Source organism: Nerophis ophidion, linkage group LG14 (genome assembly GCF_033978795.1).
Source record: "Nerophis ophidion isolate RoL-2023_Sa linkage group LG14, RoL_Noph_v1.0, whole genome shotgun sequence".
Taxonomy (NCBI): Eukaryota; Metazoa; Chordata; class Actinopteri; order Syngnathiformes; family Syngnathidae; genus Nerophis; species Nerophis ophidion.
The window spans coordinates 3577018-3596494 of NC_084624.1; the positions used below are offsets into that span (position 1 = coordinate 3577018).

A 19477-nucleotide genomic window follows, 5' to 3' on the forward strand; every position below is an offset into this window, starting at 1 on the left:
TAGCCAGTTCGGTTTTAATTTCATACTGCATAGCCTTCCCTAAGCTTCAATGCCTTTTCTTAGGGGCACTCACCTTTTGTTTATTCTTGGTTTAAGCAGAAGACACCTTTTTACCTGCATTTACAAAGCAATTAGCTACTGGCTGCCACCTACTGACATGTAAGAGTATTACACGGTTACTCTGCTGAGCTCTAGACAGCACCGACACTCAACGACACATCATTTGCAGACTATAATTACTGGTTTGCAAATAAAAATTTTAACCCTCCATCCATCCATTTTTTATCGCTGGTGCCACTCAGCTACAATCGGACGGAAGGCGGTGTACACCCTGGACAAGTCACCACTTCATCGCAGGGCCAACACAGATAGACAGACCACATTCACACTAATTTCACAAACTAGGGACCATTTAGTGTTGCCAATCAACCTATCCCCAGGTACATGTCTTTGGAGGTGGGAGGGGCCTATCCCCAGGTGCAGGTCTTTGGAGGTGGGAGGGGCCTATCCCCAGGTGCATGTCTTTGGGGGTGGGAGGAAGCCGGAGTACCCGGACGGAACCCACGCAGTCACGGGGAGAACATGCAAACTCCACACAGAAAGATCCCGAGCCCGGGATTGAACCCAGGACTACTCAGGACCTTCGTATTGTGAGGCAGACGCACTAACCCCTTTTCGACCACGCTGCCCTATTTTTAACCCAAATAGGTGAAATCAGATAATTTTTCCAAGGGACTCCAGACTATATCAAGTGTGCCGCGGCACAATGGTTCAGAAACAATGACATATATAACCATATGAATCTTGCATTATGTACTATTGCAGTTGATTTTATCAGATATCATTTTCTGATAGGATTGTAAGTAGCATGTGCTTACATTTGGTGACATAATCCTTTAAAAGCAGTCTTCTAAATCAGTGTTTCTCAACCTTTTTTTCAGCCAAGGCACATTTTTTTTCTTTGAAAAACTCAAGGCACACCACCAGCAGAGAACATTAAACAATTTAACTCGATATGGACAGTAAACAGTTGTCGTCACAATTGCTTAATAAGAATTGAAATCATACCCAAGCATGCATCAATATACTTGTCTCAAAGTACTGTCTCGACCAGTCACATCACGCCGTCATTTATTTGGAGTTTTTTACCGTTCTCCTGTGTGTAGTTTTAGTTCTTGTCTTGCGCTCTTATTTTGGTGGCTTTTCTTGAAAAGACTGCTGAAAAGGTGATCTGTGGACTGTGGTTAGGAGGACCCACTGGAAGGTCAAAGAGACCTTCCAGTGGGTCCTCCTGACCACCAAGCATTTCCAGGGGAGCTAATTTCTTTGTTATAAAAGTGTTTATTTTTCCAACAAGTCTCTTTGTGCTTTTCATCAGTCGTCTTTTTGTCACTGTGCGTCACCGTCAGTCTACCCCAGGGCAGCTGTGGCTACAGATGTAGCTTACCACCACCAGGTGTGAATCAAGGATGGGTTCCCAGTTCTCTGTGAGCGCTTTGAGTATACAACAATAGAAAAGCGTGATATAAATCTAATCCATTATTATTGCTGCAGGGCCACAGGCCACGCCCCCCACCACATTCACCTTGACTAAAATGCTGTGAAAGTATCATTAAAAACTGTGAAAGTTGGGAGAATGTGCCTTAAATCATGTTTAGTTGAAGTGTAAAAGAATGAGACGTTCGTAAGTTACCAAAAATGATTCCCGAGCGCAGCCACCGCTGCTGCTCACTGCTCCCCTCGCCTCCCAGGGGCCTGTGAGTGCCATGGGTCAAATGCAGAGAATAATCTCCCCACACTTAGTGTTTGTGTGAGACAATCATTGGTACTTCAACTTTTTTTAAAGGAAGTATAGAAATGTTTTGCGCGCAAGTCTAAGCAATTTAATAACATTTTTTGCCCTGAAAAAAAAGATCTTCATTTAACAAGCTGACACAGCCAAATCCAAAAAAATCTTTTATTAAATCATTTTCCCCACTAAATGTAAAACGAATTATTGTCACCTTTTAATAAAGAATCTGTTAAATAATCGGTGAGGTGAAGCGTGTGAGAAGCATATTCTTAAAGCCATTTGTCGAGTCCTTTGGGTGCTGACTGCTGACAAAAAGGCCGTTGGCGGACTGCTTTTGTGCACTGTTGCAGTGCCTTCTGATGTATTCTGGGAGTGGTGCACGCCCTCAAAAAGATGAAGATGATGCACTGCACCTTCAAACAACCGTCTCCCCGCACAAGAAAACACTCTTTAGTGTCGAAAGCGAGCGTGCAACAGATGAGAAAAGAAAACGGCTGACTGGGAAGGAAGAATCAGTTGGCTTCGTTCTTTGAGGCTTCGTCAAAGTTTTCCACCAGATCTGCCAGACAAGGAAATCAAAGTTATAATTCACACAAAGGCTTTCAAGGGAGAAACGTCTCCTGGGAACATCAGCGCTTACCTGGCACGGCGTCGTCGTCTTCCTCGGCTATTTCCTCCTTCACTGCTTTCATGTCCATCGCTGAAAGAGACCCCGTGTGAAACATTTTAAAAATAGAAATATTCATAGTAGTGACAGCAGACTAAACACTTTATTAGGGAATACTTCTGTAAATAGCGATAGTGGTCAGGGTTCACCTAGATTGCGAAGACACCTGTGGCGTTAGGGGCGTGGTCACTATGATGTCATTTTGTAATTTGCATGTGCTATATGATCTTCTTTAAAAAGAATCAAACATTTAAAAACAAATCTGTGTTATTTAGTAATAATATCTTATATTATGTAGAGATCTCTCCGATAAATGCTTTAAAATGTAATATCGGAAATTATCAGTATCGGTTTTTAAAAAAGTAAAATGTATGACTTTTTAAAACGCTGCTGTGTACATGGACGTAGGGACAAATAAGTACAGGGCGCCAATAAGCCTTAAAGACACTACCTCCCCAAAGCCCAAAAAAAGTCTGCGGGCTATAGAGCGTTTTCATTTCGGGCTCCAGTACTCTGGAATGCCCTCCCGGTAACAGTTCGAGATGCCACCTCGGTAGAAGCATTTAAGTCTCACCTTAAAACTCATTTGTATACTCTAGCCTTTAAATAGACTCCCTTTTTAGACTAGTTGATCTGCCGCTTCTTTTCTTTTTCTCCTATGTCCCACTCTCCCTTGTGGAGTGGGTCCGGTCCGATCCGGTGGCCATGTACTGCTTGCCTGTGTATCGGCTGGGGACATCTCTGTGCTGCTGATCCGCCTCCGCTTGGGATGGTTTCCTGCTGGCTCCGCTGTGAAAGGGACTCTCGCTGCTGTGTTGGATACGCTTTGGACTGGACTCTCGCAACTGTGTTGGATCCATTATGGATTGAACTTTCACAGTACCATGTTAGACCCTCTCGACATCCATTGCTTTCCTCCTCTCCAAGGTTCTCATAGTCATCATTGTCACCGACGTCCCACTGGGTGTGCGTTTTCCTTGCCCTTATGTGGGCCTACCGAGGATGTCGTAGTGGTTTGTGCAGCCCTTTGAGACACTAGTGATTTAGGGCTATATAAGTAAACATTGATTGATTGACCTTTGCGTGCCGGCACAGTCACATACTATCCATGGCTTTTCACACACACAAGTGAATGCAATGCATACTTGGTCAACAGCCATACAGGTCACACTGAGGGTGGCCGTATAGACAACTTTAACACTGTTACAAATATGCACTACACTGTGAACCCACGCCAAACAAGAATGACGAACAAATTTCGGGAGAACTGTTGCGATCCGTGACTCGGATCTTCACATATTGTTTATTTTTCCATCTTTGTTCTCATTCTCCGTTTATTCCCCGTTTAGTCCATCACCATGGTTACTTATTAGTTTCAGCTGTTACTCCCAGTTCCTGCACACCTGTTCTCTGCTAATCACCTTCCCTTCATAAGCCAGCCTCTTCTGTTTATTCTTTCTGGGACTCTAGTTTGTTTTCACGCAACGTAACGTCAGGTATGCTTTTCTCGCTAGCTCATTAGCTCAGCCACCTAGTCATCTTTAGCTCACATGCTAATCATCTTTGTTTTTACTTTTTATGCCTTCATGCCAAGTCTTAGTTCTTTATATTTCCTAGCTTTCACGTTAGCGTCTTTTGTTTCCCTTTTTATTAGCTCCAGTGTTTTTGTTCAGAGCTCACCTTTTGTTAATAAATTTGTTAGATCCTACCTTTGTTGTGTTCTTTCGTTTGACGCATCCAAGAGGGAATCGACCCCGGTACCACGATGCCGAACCGGCGTTACAAGAACATCCGCACCGTAACAAAACAGAACAAATACCCAGAACCCCTTGCAGCACTAACTCTTCCGGGACGCTACAATATACATCCCCCGCTACCCCCTATCCCCAGCCCCGCCCACCTCAACCTCCGCATGCTCTCTCAGTGAGAGCATGTCCCAAATTCCAAGCTGCTGTTTTGAGGCATGTTCAAAAAAATAACGTACCTTGTGTTTTTAATAATTAATACGGCACTGGCTTGTTGGCATTTTTTCCATAACTTGAGTTGATTTATTTTGGAAAACCTTGTTACATTGTTTAATGCATCCAGCGGGGCTTCACAACAAAATTAGGCACAATAATGTGTTAATTCCACCACTGTTTAAATCGGTATCGGTAATTAAGAGTTGGACAATAGCGGAATATCGGATCTCGGCAAAAGAGCCATTATCGGACACCTCTGATTATTTAGTTATGGTCAAAATCAGCTTGAATTGTCACAACCGAAACATATAACGTTTCGGTTGTGACAAAATGAAATTAAAATTAGTTTAATCTTACCGTTCTGAAATAATGTTCTCACAAAGTTTTAAAGTAGGTGATTATTTTCAAGGATCATCTATAATTTGTTTAAAGCATATAAACCTATTTTTTAACAAACGTAATGCTGTTTTTTTTATCTGTAATTGTAAAGTTCGTAGAGAAAAAAATCAAGACACCAACATGCTAAAACCAAATCAAGTGGAAAAGAAAGGTTGAGAGAATACAGAGAAAGAGTGAAAGCTGGCCCAGTTAACACCAAGAATGTTTATAAGAGATATATTCTCAAACACAGTTGACCACTTTTATTTATATTTTAGGGAAAGCTGAACTTTAGCTTTACTTTAATCTTTAGCAATCGCTACTTCTGTATATCTGGCATCGCATGTTAAAACAAAGTCGTGGGTAAGAGAAGTCGGCAAGTCGGATCCATAACTTCAGGATAAGGATTGGCCGTATGGGACTGGCTGTAGTGCAAAGCCAGACTGTGTGCGTCCCGCCGAGGCTCCAGACACTCGTGTGCGTCTTGTGGAGTCTTTGATTTCAGTTACATTAAGGAGAAACTTCGGTTGTTCCAACAAAGCCGAACAAGCAGAAAAGCATAAACATAAAAGGGAGCTTGGCAGCACTTTTAGTCATTACATTTTCTTGATCAAATATTCTAACGTAGCGTGATGTTGAAAAGTACGCACCTTGCCGTGGGAACTGCTCGGCCAACTTGCGCAGGCTGCTGAGGCTGTCAGCCCCCAGCTGGCTGAGGATCCCGGGAAGCATCTCAGTCAGCTGCTTGGTTTCGGCGTGGCCCGTGATGGCAAAAGTGTTGGCCGACAGAGACGCCTGCACTTTGGGGTTGTTGAAGTGGATCACTGTGCCGTCGTCTTTGATCATGTTCACCTGGATGGGGAAAGACCACAAACTCAGATGGTGCTAACACTGTGGAGAATAGAGCTGCATGATTGATCCACAATTGAGATTTTCATTAATGTAATAACGCAACAGTGAGAGGCAGAAGATTTTTTTTCTCTCTCCAACGTCACCTGAGTGACAGACACGTTCGCCAGTCTGAAATGTCGAGCCGAGTGTTTCTTTATGTCTCGCTTCAAACAGGGAGAAAGACGTCTCACTCTGTGCATCACTCTAAGCACCTGAGTACGTTTATTCAACAATATAATTAACTAAACCTCTTTTTAACCATCCTCAATCTTTGTCTTGGTGAGCAGAGAGCAAGACCAGCAGTTTACACACACAAGAAGCATGTACAGACAGCCTCGCAACTTGCCAGTGAGATGTTTGGCAAAGTAACACGAATTAGGAGGAAAAATATTACTTCAGAGCCAAATGTATTGTTGTGGGAAAATTTCGGCTTCAACATGTGATGAGCAATATGGACCAAACACAAACAAACGAGCGAAAATGCCATGATGGCAACAAAAAAAAGACAGCCAACCTAGGTTTCCAACTGGGGAAAAAAATGCACTTTAAGATGTTGAATGTTTAAGTAAACAATTTGCCTAAAAGATATGAGATTCCAATAGTTGTTTTTATTTAAGATAAAGATATTTACCTTCCAATGACAGTACAATTATTAACAATGACAATAATAAGAAAAAAAGTTGATATTCTCTTAGACGACTGGCATTATTATTATATATTATAATTATATTACATTAGAAACTACAGTTTTAATCAGTTATTTCTTTGTGAATATATTTATATAGCGTTTTTCTCCAGTGACTCAAAGCGCTTTACATAGTGAAACCCAATATCAAAGTTACATTTAAAACCAGTGTGGGTGGCACTGGGAGCAGGTGGGTAAAGTGTCTTGCCCAAGGACACAACGGCAGTGACTAGGATGGTGCAAGCTGGGATCGAACCTGCAACACTCAAGTTGCTGGCACGGCCGCTCTACCAACCAAGCTATACCGCCCTTCAGTTTAAAAACATGATGTAAACAAAATCTCTGAGTCTGTCAGCACAAAGCCAAATATTTAAAGTAAATGATTGCATGTTGTTCTATATGTGGCAACTTAGGACAAGAATATGTTAATTGACAGTCTAAAAGTAACAGGTCTTCCTTCACTCCTTGTTTTTGTACTTTTATGCATTTATAAGGAAAAATATAAACATCGTAATTAGAATCGCACTCGCAATATTGGAGAGAACAATCGGGATTAGGTTGTTTCACAAAATTCCTGCCCTATGTGCACGGGCGCAATGCGACCTAGTAGGCATGCACGGAAAATGTCAGACGTGCATATATTACGTCATAGTCACCACTGACATGGAAGTGTATAAACATTGAAGAGATGCAAGCAAGATGTTCATTTCGATTTTTGGTGACTATATATACTGTGGTCCTAGATGTTGAGTAATAGTTCGACATACATGGCGGACAATAACTGATACGGTCTGCTTTGCTAGTCAAAATAACCTACTTAAATGCCTAGTAGTTAGAGTGTCCGTCCTGAGATGGGTAGGTCGTGAGTTCAAACCCCAGCTGAGTCATACCAAAGACTTTACAAATGGGACTCATTACCTCCCTGCTTGGCACTCAGCATCAAGGGTTGGAATTGGGGGTTAAATCACCAAACATGATTCCCGGGTGCAGCCACCGATGCTGCCCTCACAAATCAAGAGTGATGGTTCAAATGCAGAGAATACTTTTGCCGCACCGAGTGTGTGTGTGTGTGAGACAATCATTGGTACTTCAACTTTTAAATGCAGTCACTGTTTTCCGAAGTCTTCCTTCGCCAGCCAAGTAATAAAAAGTTCACATTACCATTTTTAAATCACATCCATGGGAGCCCGCATTCTTGTTGTCTCCCCTTCGACAAACGGACTAAGTTTTGCGCTAAGTAGAATCACAGCTAGTAATAGAAAGGCCAAAAACAACCGATACATAAGATCCTTTGTTACTTCAGCTGTTGTTTTTCTAAATGAGCTCCTTAAACAAGCTTAGCTGCTACGTAGTCACTTTAGTGGGATGCGACGTGTGATTACTTTTTATTGTATTACAAATGTTTTTAGTTTTCAGCTTTATGATGGTTTGTATGTTGTATTTTATGTATTTGTACCTTGTTTTTACTGTTGAACCTAGTTTTAATAACTACTGCTGCAAACCAAATTGCTCCTTTGGGGACAATAAAGATTTTCTAAATCTAAGCTGACCTGGATATTTGAAAATTCTCTTGCTATTCCAATGGCACAACACAATCGGTGACAAACATATCACACCAGGCTGCCGTTCTTCCAGGCCTTATCCAAAACCATCAACAAATATTGCTATGTTGCCGTTTGGGATGTGTTTTTTTTGATTGATTGAAACTTTTATTAGTAGATTGCACAGTACAGTACATATTCTGTACAATTGACCACTAAACGGTAACACCCCAATAAGTTTTCAACTTGTTTAAGTCGGGGTCCACGTTAATCAATTCATGGTAAAGATTGTGTATCCGAAATAGCTGCAATCGCGCGTTTCCTTCTCTTAAGGTATTCATGTGTGATTTCTACAAACGCCTGTACATGTAGAAGGACAAACGCGGGCATGTCTGGATAATATGACTCCATCTTTCAAGTGTTTACGTCTGAGTGGAAACCGGTTGTTTTGAAGCTGGCTACGGCGCGTTATTTCTGACGTCACTTCCTCTCCAAACTCAGTTTATAAACAATCAATGAGTACATACCAAGTTAAGAGCGGCAGATTAAAGAAATAGACGGTGCACTTACCCGTGTAAAAAAAATTCCCAAGGAGGGGAACCCTAAGCGACGGATTAGTGTGGCTGACACGGGGTTTAGGCTAGATAGTTCTTCATTTAAGGAGTTATCTGGCTTAATATAGACAGGGCCTTAGTGTCGTTCTCGCCAGTTCCAGGTCCTATATGGCTGTCAATTAGGGATGCACCGATTAATCGGTAACCAAATATATTCGGCCGAATATGGCAAAAAAAGACACATTCTGCCTTCGGTGGAATGAGTTAAAAAGAAGGCCGAATAGTGGCGTGTGACGCAATTTTTTGACGCGGTGACGCAATCAACCAACGTGCAGTGATGCGGTGACGTTGGGATATGTTGTGTACCTGTATAAGTGTATGAGGTTACAAGCACACACTTATTGAGATTTAGTGGGGCCTCTGTTTACATTATTAGCCTGTTGTGTAGGCTACCTGTATAAGTGTATGAGGTTACAAGCACACACTTATTGAGATTTAGTGGGGCCTCTGTTTACATTATTAGCCTGTTGTGTAGGCTACCTGTATAAGTGTATGAGGTTACAAGCACACACTTATTGAGATTTAGTGGGGCCTCTGTTTACATTATTAGCCTGTTGTGTAGGCTACCTGTATAAGTGTATGAGGTTACAAGCACACACTTAATTGAGATTTACTTGAGCCTTCTGTTTACATTATTAGCATATCTACTGTGGCTAAGCAGACTTTTGCCAAAAGGACAATAATTCATTTGTTGTGGGTTTATCCACTTTAATGCACTTTATTTTTTTTTGGAATGCATGTTTTGTTTGAAGGCCTAATATAAATGAAAAACTTTGTGCTTTTTTTGAAAAGCAAAGGCTACTGCAATATTAAAAAAATGTCAATATTCAATAAAAAAATTACTTTATTTGAAAAACGTGTAAATATTTTTTCTAGGCTATTTATGCAATATTTAAAAAAATGTGAAAAACTGCATTCATTATTCGGTATTCGGCCTTCGGCCAAGCTTTTAAATTTTATTCGGCTTCGGCCACAAATTTTCATTTCTGTGCATCCCTAGTCCATACCAAATTAAAAGCTGCAGATTAAAGAAATAGACGGTGCACTTACCCGCGTAAAAAAAATTCCCAAGGAGGGGAACCCTAAACGACGGATTAGTGTGGCTGACACGGGGTTTAGGCTAGATAGTTCTTCATTTAAGGAGTTATCTGGCTTAATATAGACAGGGCCTTAGTGTCGTTCTCGCCAGTTCCAGGTCCTATATGGCTGTCAATTAGGGATGCACCGATTTAATCGGTAACCAAATATATTCGGCCGAATATGGCAAAAAAAGACACATTCGGCCTTCGGTGGAATGAGTTAAAAAGAAGGCCGAATAGTGGCGTGTGACGCAATTTTTTGACGCGGTGACGCAATCAACCAACGTGCAGTGATGCGGTGACGTTGGGATATGTTGTGTACCTGTATAAGTGTATGAGGTTACAAGCACACACTTATTTGAGATTTACTTGAGCCTTCTGTTTACATTATTAGCATATCTACTGTGGCTAAGCAGACTTTTGCCAAAAGGACAATAATTCATTTGTTCTGGGTTTATCCACTTTAATGCACTTTATTTTTTTTGGGATGCATGTTTTGTTTGAAGGCTTAATATAAATGAAAAACTTTGTGCTTTTTTTGAAAAGCAAAGGCTACTGGAATATTAAAAAAATGTCAATATTCAATAAAAATGACTTTATTTGAAAAACATGTCTAAATATTTTTCCTAGGCTATTTATGCAATAGTAAAAAAATTGTGAAAAACTGCATTCATTATTCGGTATTTGGCCTTCGGCCAAGCTTTAAAATTTTATTCGGCTTCGGCCACAAATTTTCATTTCTGTGCATCCCTAGTCCATACCAAGTTAAAAGCTGCAGATTAAAGAAATAGACGGTGCACTTACCCGCGTAAAAAAAATTCCCAAGGAGGGGAACCCTAAACGACGGATTAGTGTGGCTGACACGGGGTTTAGGCTAAATAGTTCTTCATTTAAGGAGTTATCCGGCTTAATATAGACAGGGCCTTAGTGTCGTTCTCGCCAGTTCCAGGTCCTATATGGCTGTCAATGTGTCCCAACTTGTCAGAACACCTACTCACACTTCTTCTGTGCAGGTGAGATGCATGTTTAATGATCTAGAAAAAATTTACAGGGAGCAATGAAGTGAGGAAGCAGCTGATCAGTCGATGCAAACACACGGACACACGATAGTGATCATATTGCCGCTTTAAATAGTTTGTCTGACTTAGCGTTTATAATAATATCACTAATACTTGGTTAATATTTAAGTCACAAAATGTAAATTGGGTATTGTTGGCACTTTTTGAATGATTATTTACCTGATTTTAAGGGAGGAACAGTGGAGCTCTCATCAGCTCTGCTGTAAGCGGACTTTTTTTTCTAAAATCCATCCGTCATCATTTTTCATAATGATTGTGAACGATAGGCAGAATTTCAAAAAAGTGCAGTTCCTCTTTATCATTGTACCGTGAAATTTGTATACCGTTACATCCCTATTATTGATCGCCACAACATAACAGAAAATAGGACAAATAAAACACTCTAATTCATATAAAACAAAAATAGGACTCAATTTAGGCAAAAATATTTAGAAATGTTTGATTTAAATTGATAAAAATGCAATGTAATGAAGCCGCAATACTTGGAGAGATGTGGCAAAGAAACACTAAGCACAAGTTTTCTTATTATGTAACAATTGACATTCATTGAGATGGACGCTTCACCTCCTCGATGCCTGCAATGTTGTTGACTGACAGTTTCTTCAGAGAGCCTTGGAGTTTTTTGTCGTCAGCTGTCGCTGTTTTGTGGACCACCTTTTTCTTCCTGCGAGCCGTTCCCTGAAAAATTAACATGACAAAGTCAACAACCTTGTTTGTACTCATCACAATTAACCTCAGTGTAGTTTTAACCCTAGTGTGGTGTACGGATCAGTTTTTATTTTTTATTAAAAGACAAATTATATAGTTAATTATTTTTCAAACTGAGACTTTGGCTCATTTTCTGTGAAGAATATATATTAGAATACATATTTAATGACCACACACCCCTCCTACACATTTCTAGTACATATAAGATGTCCGGGTCCACCTGTGGGATGCAGAAACTGGCAGAGAAATTTTCCGTGCAATGTTCATATTGTTGTTACTCAGCCATCGTTTGTGGGTCTGATGGACCCGTTGCATTTTGTGGCTTCTAATGCCTCACAAACAAACACTTTTATGTTAAAATACTGAACAGATGTTTACCTTATCCCAATAAACATCTGTTCAACACTTTCTGCTCTCATTTTCTCGCACATTTGACCCTCTTATGTTGTGTGTACCTACACTCTGTCCTCCTCCTGTCGAGGCCTGCTTTGTGTGTGTGTGTATGTGTGTGTGTGTGTGGCTGAGTAAAAACAATATGGTTAAAATACTGGTCAATTTCCCATGTATTCCAAATTTGAAAATATAGGCAGGAGAAATTCTAAAATGCAAAACAAGCAAAGAAGTAAGCGTACCCCTGGGGGTAAAGTAAGTAGGCGTACCCCTGGGGGTACTTGAAGGTATTCCAAGGGGTACGTGAGATCTCTCAAAATATTCTAAAAGTGGTAACAATTCAAAAATCCTTTATAAATATATGTATTTAATAATACTTTAACAAAATATGAATGTAAGTTCATAAACTGTGAAAAGAAATGCAACAATGCAATATTCAGTGTTGACAGCTAGATTTTTTGTGGACATGTTCCATAAATATTGATGTTAAAGATTTCTTTTTTTGTGATGAAATGTTTAGAAGTAAGTTGATGAATCCAGATGGATCTCTATTGCAATCCCCAAAGAGGGCACTTTAAGTTGATGATTACTTCTATGTGGAGAAATCTTTATTTATAATTGAATCACTTGTTTATCTTACAACAGGTTTTTAGTTATTTTTACATCTTATTTTCCCAAATAGTTCAAGAAAGACCACTACAAATTTGCATTTTTTGCACTGTTATACAATTTAATAAATCAGAAACTGATGACATAGTGCTGTATTTTACTTCTTTATCCCTTTTTTTCAACCAAAAATGCTTTGCTCTGATTAGGGGGTACTTGAATTACAAAAAATTTCACAGGGGGTACATCACTGAAGAAAGGTTGAGAACCACTGGCTTGACAGGTAAAAAAAAAAAAAAAAAGTGTTCTTTATTTTACTTGAGCTGCTATCTTTCATAACATTGCTCCCCCGCATTACGCCACCAAAGGAGCATCCAAAACTTCAAATGTTTATCAGGCTTAAAAAAAAAAATCAGTAAAATGGGTGAAGTGAGAGGCCAAAGAAGGGAAGGGGAGAGACCCTCGCTCTCTCCCCACTCAATAAAGAAAATGCTGATGTCAGTCGGAAAATGTCGAATGCCAACACATTCTTTAAAGTCCTACTGAAAGCCACTACTAGCGACCACGCAGTCTGATAGTTTATATATCAATGATGAAATATTAACATTGCAACACATGCCAATACGGCCACTTTAGTTTACTAAATTGCAATTTTACATTTCCCGCCAAGTGTCCTGTTGAAAACGTCGTGGAATGATGACGCTTATGTTGACGCGTGCTTGTGACGTTATTGGTTGGAGCGGACATTTTATCCCAGCACCACTTACCGCTAAAAGTCGTCCGATTTAATCACATAAGTACACAGTATTCTGGACATCTATGTTGGAAAATCTTTTGCAATTTGTTCAATTAAAAATGGAGACTATAAAGAAGAATGCTGTTGGTGGAGAGCGGTGGATTGCAGCTGCCTTTAGCAACCGAGACACAGCCGGTGTTTTTTTGTTTGTTGTGAAGAGCGGTCAAGCGAACATGTTTCTCTACGTCAGGGGTCGGGAACCTTTTTGGCTGAGAGAGCCATGAAAGCCAAATATTTTAAAAACGAATTTCCGTGAGAGCCATATTATATTTTGGTAATACTTTGATATAGGGAACATATTCACCATTAACATGCAAATTCGTAACATATTGTCTCTTAATTAGTCATTTTTAAGTACTTATTAATGCCTTTTTCTGCATGGCCTTATTTTACAAGCAGTAAGCCATTAACTAAGAGTCTTCCCTCAATAACCTCAGAATTATTGCTTATTAGTAACCCTAACCCTTATATGGTCCCCTAGTGTCCAAATAACTCTTAATTAAGTATTTGTTATTTAGAATATGTTCCCCATACTAAAGTGTTGCCAATATTTTTTAACACTGAATACAACTAAATGTGCACATTTTTAAGTTGGACTAACAATTTTAGAGTATAATATGTCTCTTATTCTTTTTAATAACATTGTTATTCTGAAGCTAACAAATAATAAATAAAATACCTCGTACCATAAATGCAACTTCTTGGATTGATGAATAAAATGCGTGAGAATGTTTTTAATTTTGAACGTTATTTTTAACCCTGTGATTACCAGCGGAATCATTAATTACTTATCGTTTTAAGCAATGTCAGTTAAGATTTATCTGAGACCCAGATACAGTCATCAAAAGAGCCACATCTGGCTCTACAGCCGCAGGTTCCCTACCTCTGCTCTACGTCAACCAGCAAGTTTTTGGATGGGAAAATTGTGATATTAAGTCGGCTCTTACCGGTGACTTGAGTGGATTATGCGACCTCATCCTGCAGCTGTCAAAAAGGCAGCTGTGATCTTGGCTCCTCCAATGGCTTCTCTCAGAGACACTGGCGTTCACCGCAGCCCTCCGACTTTCAGGTATGACTTTATAATCTCATTAAAACACTATAATGTATCTAATAACATCTGAATCGCTCCCGCCGCCTGGAGCCTTCGCTTTTTCTTTTTTAGTGCTTCACTCTAACTTTCCTCATCCACGAATCTTTTATCCTCGGTCAAATTAATGGGGAAATTTTCGCTTTCTCGGTCCGAATAGCTCTTGCTGCTGGAGGCTATGATTATAAACAATGTGAGGATGTGAGGAGCCCTACAACCCGTGACGTCATGCGCACATCGTCTGCTACTTCCGGTACAGGCAAGGCTTTTTTAATTAGCGACCAAAAGTTGCGAACTTTATCGTGGATGTTCTCTAATAAATCCTTTCAGCAAAAATATGGCAATATTTCAAAATAATCAAGTATGACACATAGAATGGACCTGCTATCCCTGTTTAAATAAGAAAATCTCATTTCAGTAGGCCTTTAAGCTGCAATCTTTCATAACATTGCTCCCCCACGTTACGCCACCAATGGAGCATCCAAAACTTCAAATGTTTATCAGGCCTAAAAATAAAATCAGTAAAATGGGTGAAGTGAGAGACCAAAAGAGGGAAGGGGAAAGACCCTCGCTCTCCCCCCCTCAATAAAGAAAATGCTGATCTCAGTTGGAAAATGTCGAATGCCAACACACTCTTTAAAGCGCCCCACACGATACATTTAATCAAATTTAGTGGAAAGCAGGGCTGGGCGATATATTGATATATACGAAATATTGCAGGTTTGTGTCTGTGGGATATAGAAAAATGACTATATCGTAGTATTCGAGTATACGTTCTCACGCAGTTGCTTTGAGCTGCGGGCATTACACTTCAGGCTCTTCTCACTCTTTCCTGTCTCTCCTTCTCCCAGACAAGCAGGTGCACATTCTTACATACGTCACTTCATACCTCACATACGTATACGCCCTCGCCCAGCAGAGAGGTAGCAGACTGGGCTACGTTAACTGCTAATGTAGCTGTACGAGTGGGAATACGAGAGAAAGAAAGTGCGGATCTGGTAACAAATGAAGGAGGACATAATTCCCAATAGAAACAGCAGGGGGTCCATCGTCTGGCGGTGGTTCGGCGTCAAGTGGGATTATGTCGAACAGACAACCGTAATTTGTCAAGTGTGGGGCAAAAGCGTTGCTATAAAAAGTAGCATTACTGCTAATACGTAGCATCAATTGGAAAAGGGTGTCAAACTCTGGCCCGCGGGCCAAATTTGGCCCGCCGTGTAATTTAATTTGGCCCTTGAGGCAATAACAATTTAGGATTAGAGCTGGCCCGCCGGTGTTATACAGTGTCGGTGCCGCTGTAACACCGCATTCACAGCTAATACTCATACTTGCCAACCCTCCTAATTATCCCGGTAGACTCCCGAAGTTCAGTGCCCTTCCCGAAAATCTCCCGGGGCAACCATTCTCCGGAATTTCGACCGATTTCCACCCGGACAACTATATTGAGGGCGTGCATTTAAGGCACTGCCTTTAGCGTTCTCTACAACCTGTCGTCACGTCCGCTTTTCCTCCATACTAACAGCGTGTCACATAATGTGTGGGTTTTACACACACACACAAGTAAATGCAAGGCATACTTAGTCAACAGCCATACAGGTCACACTGAGGGTGGCCATATAAACAACTTTAGCACTGTTACAAGTATGCGCCACACTGTGAACCCACACCAAACAAGAATGACAAACACATTTCGGGTGAACATCCGCACCGTATCACGACAGAACAAATACCCAGAACCCCATTGCAGCACTAACTCTTCCGGGAAACTTCCAGCAAACTGACCAATAATTAACGTTTTATTCATGCATTTTGTCTTGCTACTTCAAGACTTGAATGTTTGGTTCATTCATTATTGGTATTTTCCAATGTATTATTAGCCTGTGGAAAGATTGCAAATAGAAAAAAAGGCATAACATTTTTATTTAAATTTTTTTTGATATGCCATTGATATTTTTTTAATTATTGTTATTATTAAACTGCTTCCACAGTGGAGTGTTTTAAGTCTCGTCTTAAGACCCACTTTTATTCTTTGGCTTTTAACACTACGTGAGTTGTGTGGTCCTCTGTTCTCCTCTGTGTTTTTTATACACTTTGATTACTATATTACTGTTTTAATTGATTTTACCCTTTAAAAAAAATTTTTTTAAATTATATTTGTTTATAGGTTTTATATTCATTTATTTTTTGTTTTTATTCAGTCATTGGTGGAGCATAATATGTATATATATATATATATATATATATATATATATTTTTTTATTTTTTTTATTTTACTTTATTTATTTATTATTATTTTTTTTTTTACAATTGTTTTTAACATGGCTGTGCAGCACTTTGGAAACGTTGTTTAAATGTGCTATATAAATAAAGTGGATTGATTGATTATTTGTGACTGGATTTTGCATATCACTAAAATTATATAAAACTTGTTTGGGTCCCTATTAAAAGGTTAATTTGTTCAACCTTGGCCCGCGGCTTTGTTCCGTTTAAAATTTTGGCCCACTCTGTATTTGAGTTTGACACCCCTGCGCTAGAGAATGAAGAGAATTTCATAACGTCCGTATAGTAACATACCACATAGTGAGGGACAATACTATTTGATTTCCTATTACGCAGCTCATTTTTATTTGACACTTAAAACGTCTCTGACAATGTAGCACTTTATGTTTTGGAAATGACTTGAATGTTTGTGCCATTGCTTAATAACTCTAATAAATACACTTTTGGTCAATTGACTTAGTTGTGATTTCCCTCTCTGCATGAAAGTTTAAAAGTAGCATATATTAATGCAGTATGAAGAATGTATTATTTTTGGGTCTCCCCATGTCTAGCATTAAAAGATTACAGTTGGTACAAAATGCGGCTGCTAGACTTTTGACAATAACAAGAAAGTTTGATCACATTACTCCTGTACTGTATATACCTTTATATACATATATATATACCTATATACCTTTATATACATATATACCTATACTGTATATACCTTTATATACATATATACATACATATATACCTATACTGTATATACCTTTATTTACATATATACATACATATATACCTATACTGTATATACCTTTATATACATACATATATACCTATACTGTATATACCTTTATATACATATATACATACATATATACCTATACTGGCTCACCTGCACTGGCTTCCTGTGCACTTAAGATGTGACTTTAAGGTTTTACTACTTACGTATAAAATACTACACGGTCTAGCTCCATCCTATCTTGCCGATTGTATTGTACCATATGTCCCGGCAAGAAATCTGCCTTCAAAGGACTCCGGCTTATTAGTGATTCCCAAACCCCAAAAAAAGTCTGCGGGCTATAGAGCGTTTTCTATTCGGGCTCCAGTACTCTGGAATGCCCTCCCGGTAAAAGTTTGAGATGCCACCACAGTAGAAGCATTTAAGTCTCACCTTAAAACTCATTTGTATACTCTAGCCTTTAAATAGACACCCTTTTTAAACCAGTTGATCTGCTGTTTCTTTTCTTTTTCTTCTATGTCCCACTCTACCCTGTGGAGGGGGTCCGGTCCGATCCGGTGGCCATGTACTGCTTGCCTGTGTATCGGCTGGGGACATCTCTGCGCTGCCGATCCGCCTCCGCTTGGTATGGTTTCCTGCTGGCTCCGCTGTGAACGGGACTCTCGCTGCTGTGTTGGATCCGCTTTGGACTGGACTCTCGCGACTGTGTTGGATCCGCTTTGGACTGGACTCTCGCGACTGTGTTGGATCCATTGTGGATTGAACTTTCACAGTATCATGTTAGACCCGCTCGACATCCATTGCTTTCGTCCTCTCCAAGGTTCTCATAGTCATCATTGTCACCGACGTCCCACTGGGTGTGAGTTTTCCTTGCCCTTATGTGGGCCTACCGAGGATGTCGTAGTGGTTTGTGCAGCCCTTTGAGACACTAGCGATTTAAGGCTATATAAGTAAACATTGATTGATTGATTGAATGCTTTAATGTAGACACATAGAATCATCATACTGCTGTGATTATATGCATCAAGTGTTCACTCAAGGCAAAGGCAAAATATTGTAATATATATCGTATATCGCGATATGGCCTAAATATATCGAGATATTAAAAAAAAGGCCATATCGCGCAGCCTTACTTAGAAGTTATGGTTAAAAGACAATAGAAAAACAACACACACCTTTCCACCTATCCGCACTTGTGCTTGGAGTTTGGCGAGCTTCTCTTGATTCATAGTGCTGATCTGCTCGTGAAAAATAGGGAGGAAACAATGAATACTTATTTTTAGATGACTTTACAAAACACATGTTGGTTGAGTGACAAAATGTACATTGCTTTCATTCCAGGTTTGAACATAATACGCCGTTCAAGCGGACCTGCACTAATTCATAGAAAGCATACACACTTCACCACTTATTTCCCCATTTTAAGTTTATTGCTTTACTTGACCAATTATGGAAAAAAAACAAGTTTAAAACAAAATGTTTTCAATTTGTGACGCCTGAGAAGACCCACGTTTCGCTGGCTAAGAAGGCTACTTTGGCTAATAATAGCATAATAGCATAGCGGCGGGCTAACTCGACAGTTAAAGACTCATCCACTCGATTATTCACACACATTTCACACGAAAGTCCAAATGGCTCAGAGTCAATAAATATGAAACAACTAGAAATATGAGTTTACCTTTCAAAAAGGACTAGACAGTAAAACAGGTGCGGCTGGCTAAGGAGGCTGGAGCTACACAGGATACTGCATACGCACTGTCACTCCCTACTTCCGCTTAGCGCTTTCACAATAAAACGATTACCGTCTTTAGACGTCTATAGCAAGGGTCACCAACATTTTTGAAAACAAGAGCTACTTCTTGGGTACTGATTAATGCGGAGGGCTACCAGTTTGATACACACTTAAATAAATTGCCAGAAATAGCCAAATTGTTCAATTTACCTTTAATAAATCAATTTTGTCATTTTGTCGTACATTTTTTTTCCTTTTACAGAAGGTTTCTGTAGAGAATAAATTATGAAAAAAAAAACAGTTAATTGAATTGATTGATTGATATTTTTATTAGTAGATTGCACAGTACAGTACATATTCCGTACAATTGACCACTAAATGGTAACACCCCAATAAGTTCTCCAACTTGTTTAAGTCGGGGTCCACGTTAATCAATTCATGGAAGAACGGTTTAAAAGAGGAGAAAA

General features: G+C 39.6%; 1 protein-coding gene across 1 annotated transcript; it reads right to left on the reverse strand.

Moving 5' to 3' along the window:
* Window positions 1-1943: 1943 nt before the first annotated feature.
* LOC133567979 (transcription factor BTF3 homolog 4-like) lies at window positions 1944-19076 on the reverse strand. The gene is made up of 6 exons (XM_061919637.1): window positions 18957-19076; window positions 18454-18516; window positions 11252-11365; window positions 5449-5650; window positions 2433-2492; window positions 1944-2351 (listed from the first exon to the last, which is right to left on the reverse strand). Exons 2-6 carry the CDS (start codon window positions 18505-18507, stop codon window positions 2305-2307), a joined length of 477 nt encoding a protein of 158 aa, XP_061775621.1. The 5' UTR covers window positions 18508-18516; window positions 18957-19076; the 3' UTR covers window positions 1944-2304.
* Window positions 19077-19477: the final 401 nt, after the last annotated feature.

Coding starts and splice junctions, on each gene's coding strand:
- LOC133567979 (XM_061919637.1), bottom strand. CDS start 18,507: ATGAATCAAGAGAAGCTCGCCAAACTCCAAGCACAAGTGCGGATAGGT. Junction 5,651..11,251: donor ACATTGCAGGCATCGAGGAG/GTGAAGCGTCCA, acceptor TTCCCCATCCAG/GTGAACATGATCAAAGACGA. Junction 2,352..2,432: donor AGACGACGACGCCGTGCCAG/GTAAGCGCTGAT, acceptor CTTGTCTGGCAG/ATCTGGTGGAAAACTTTGAC.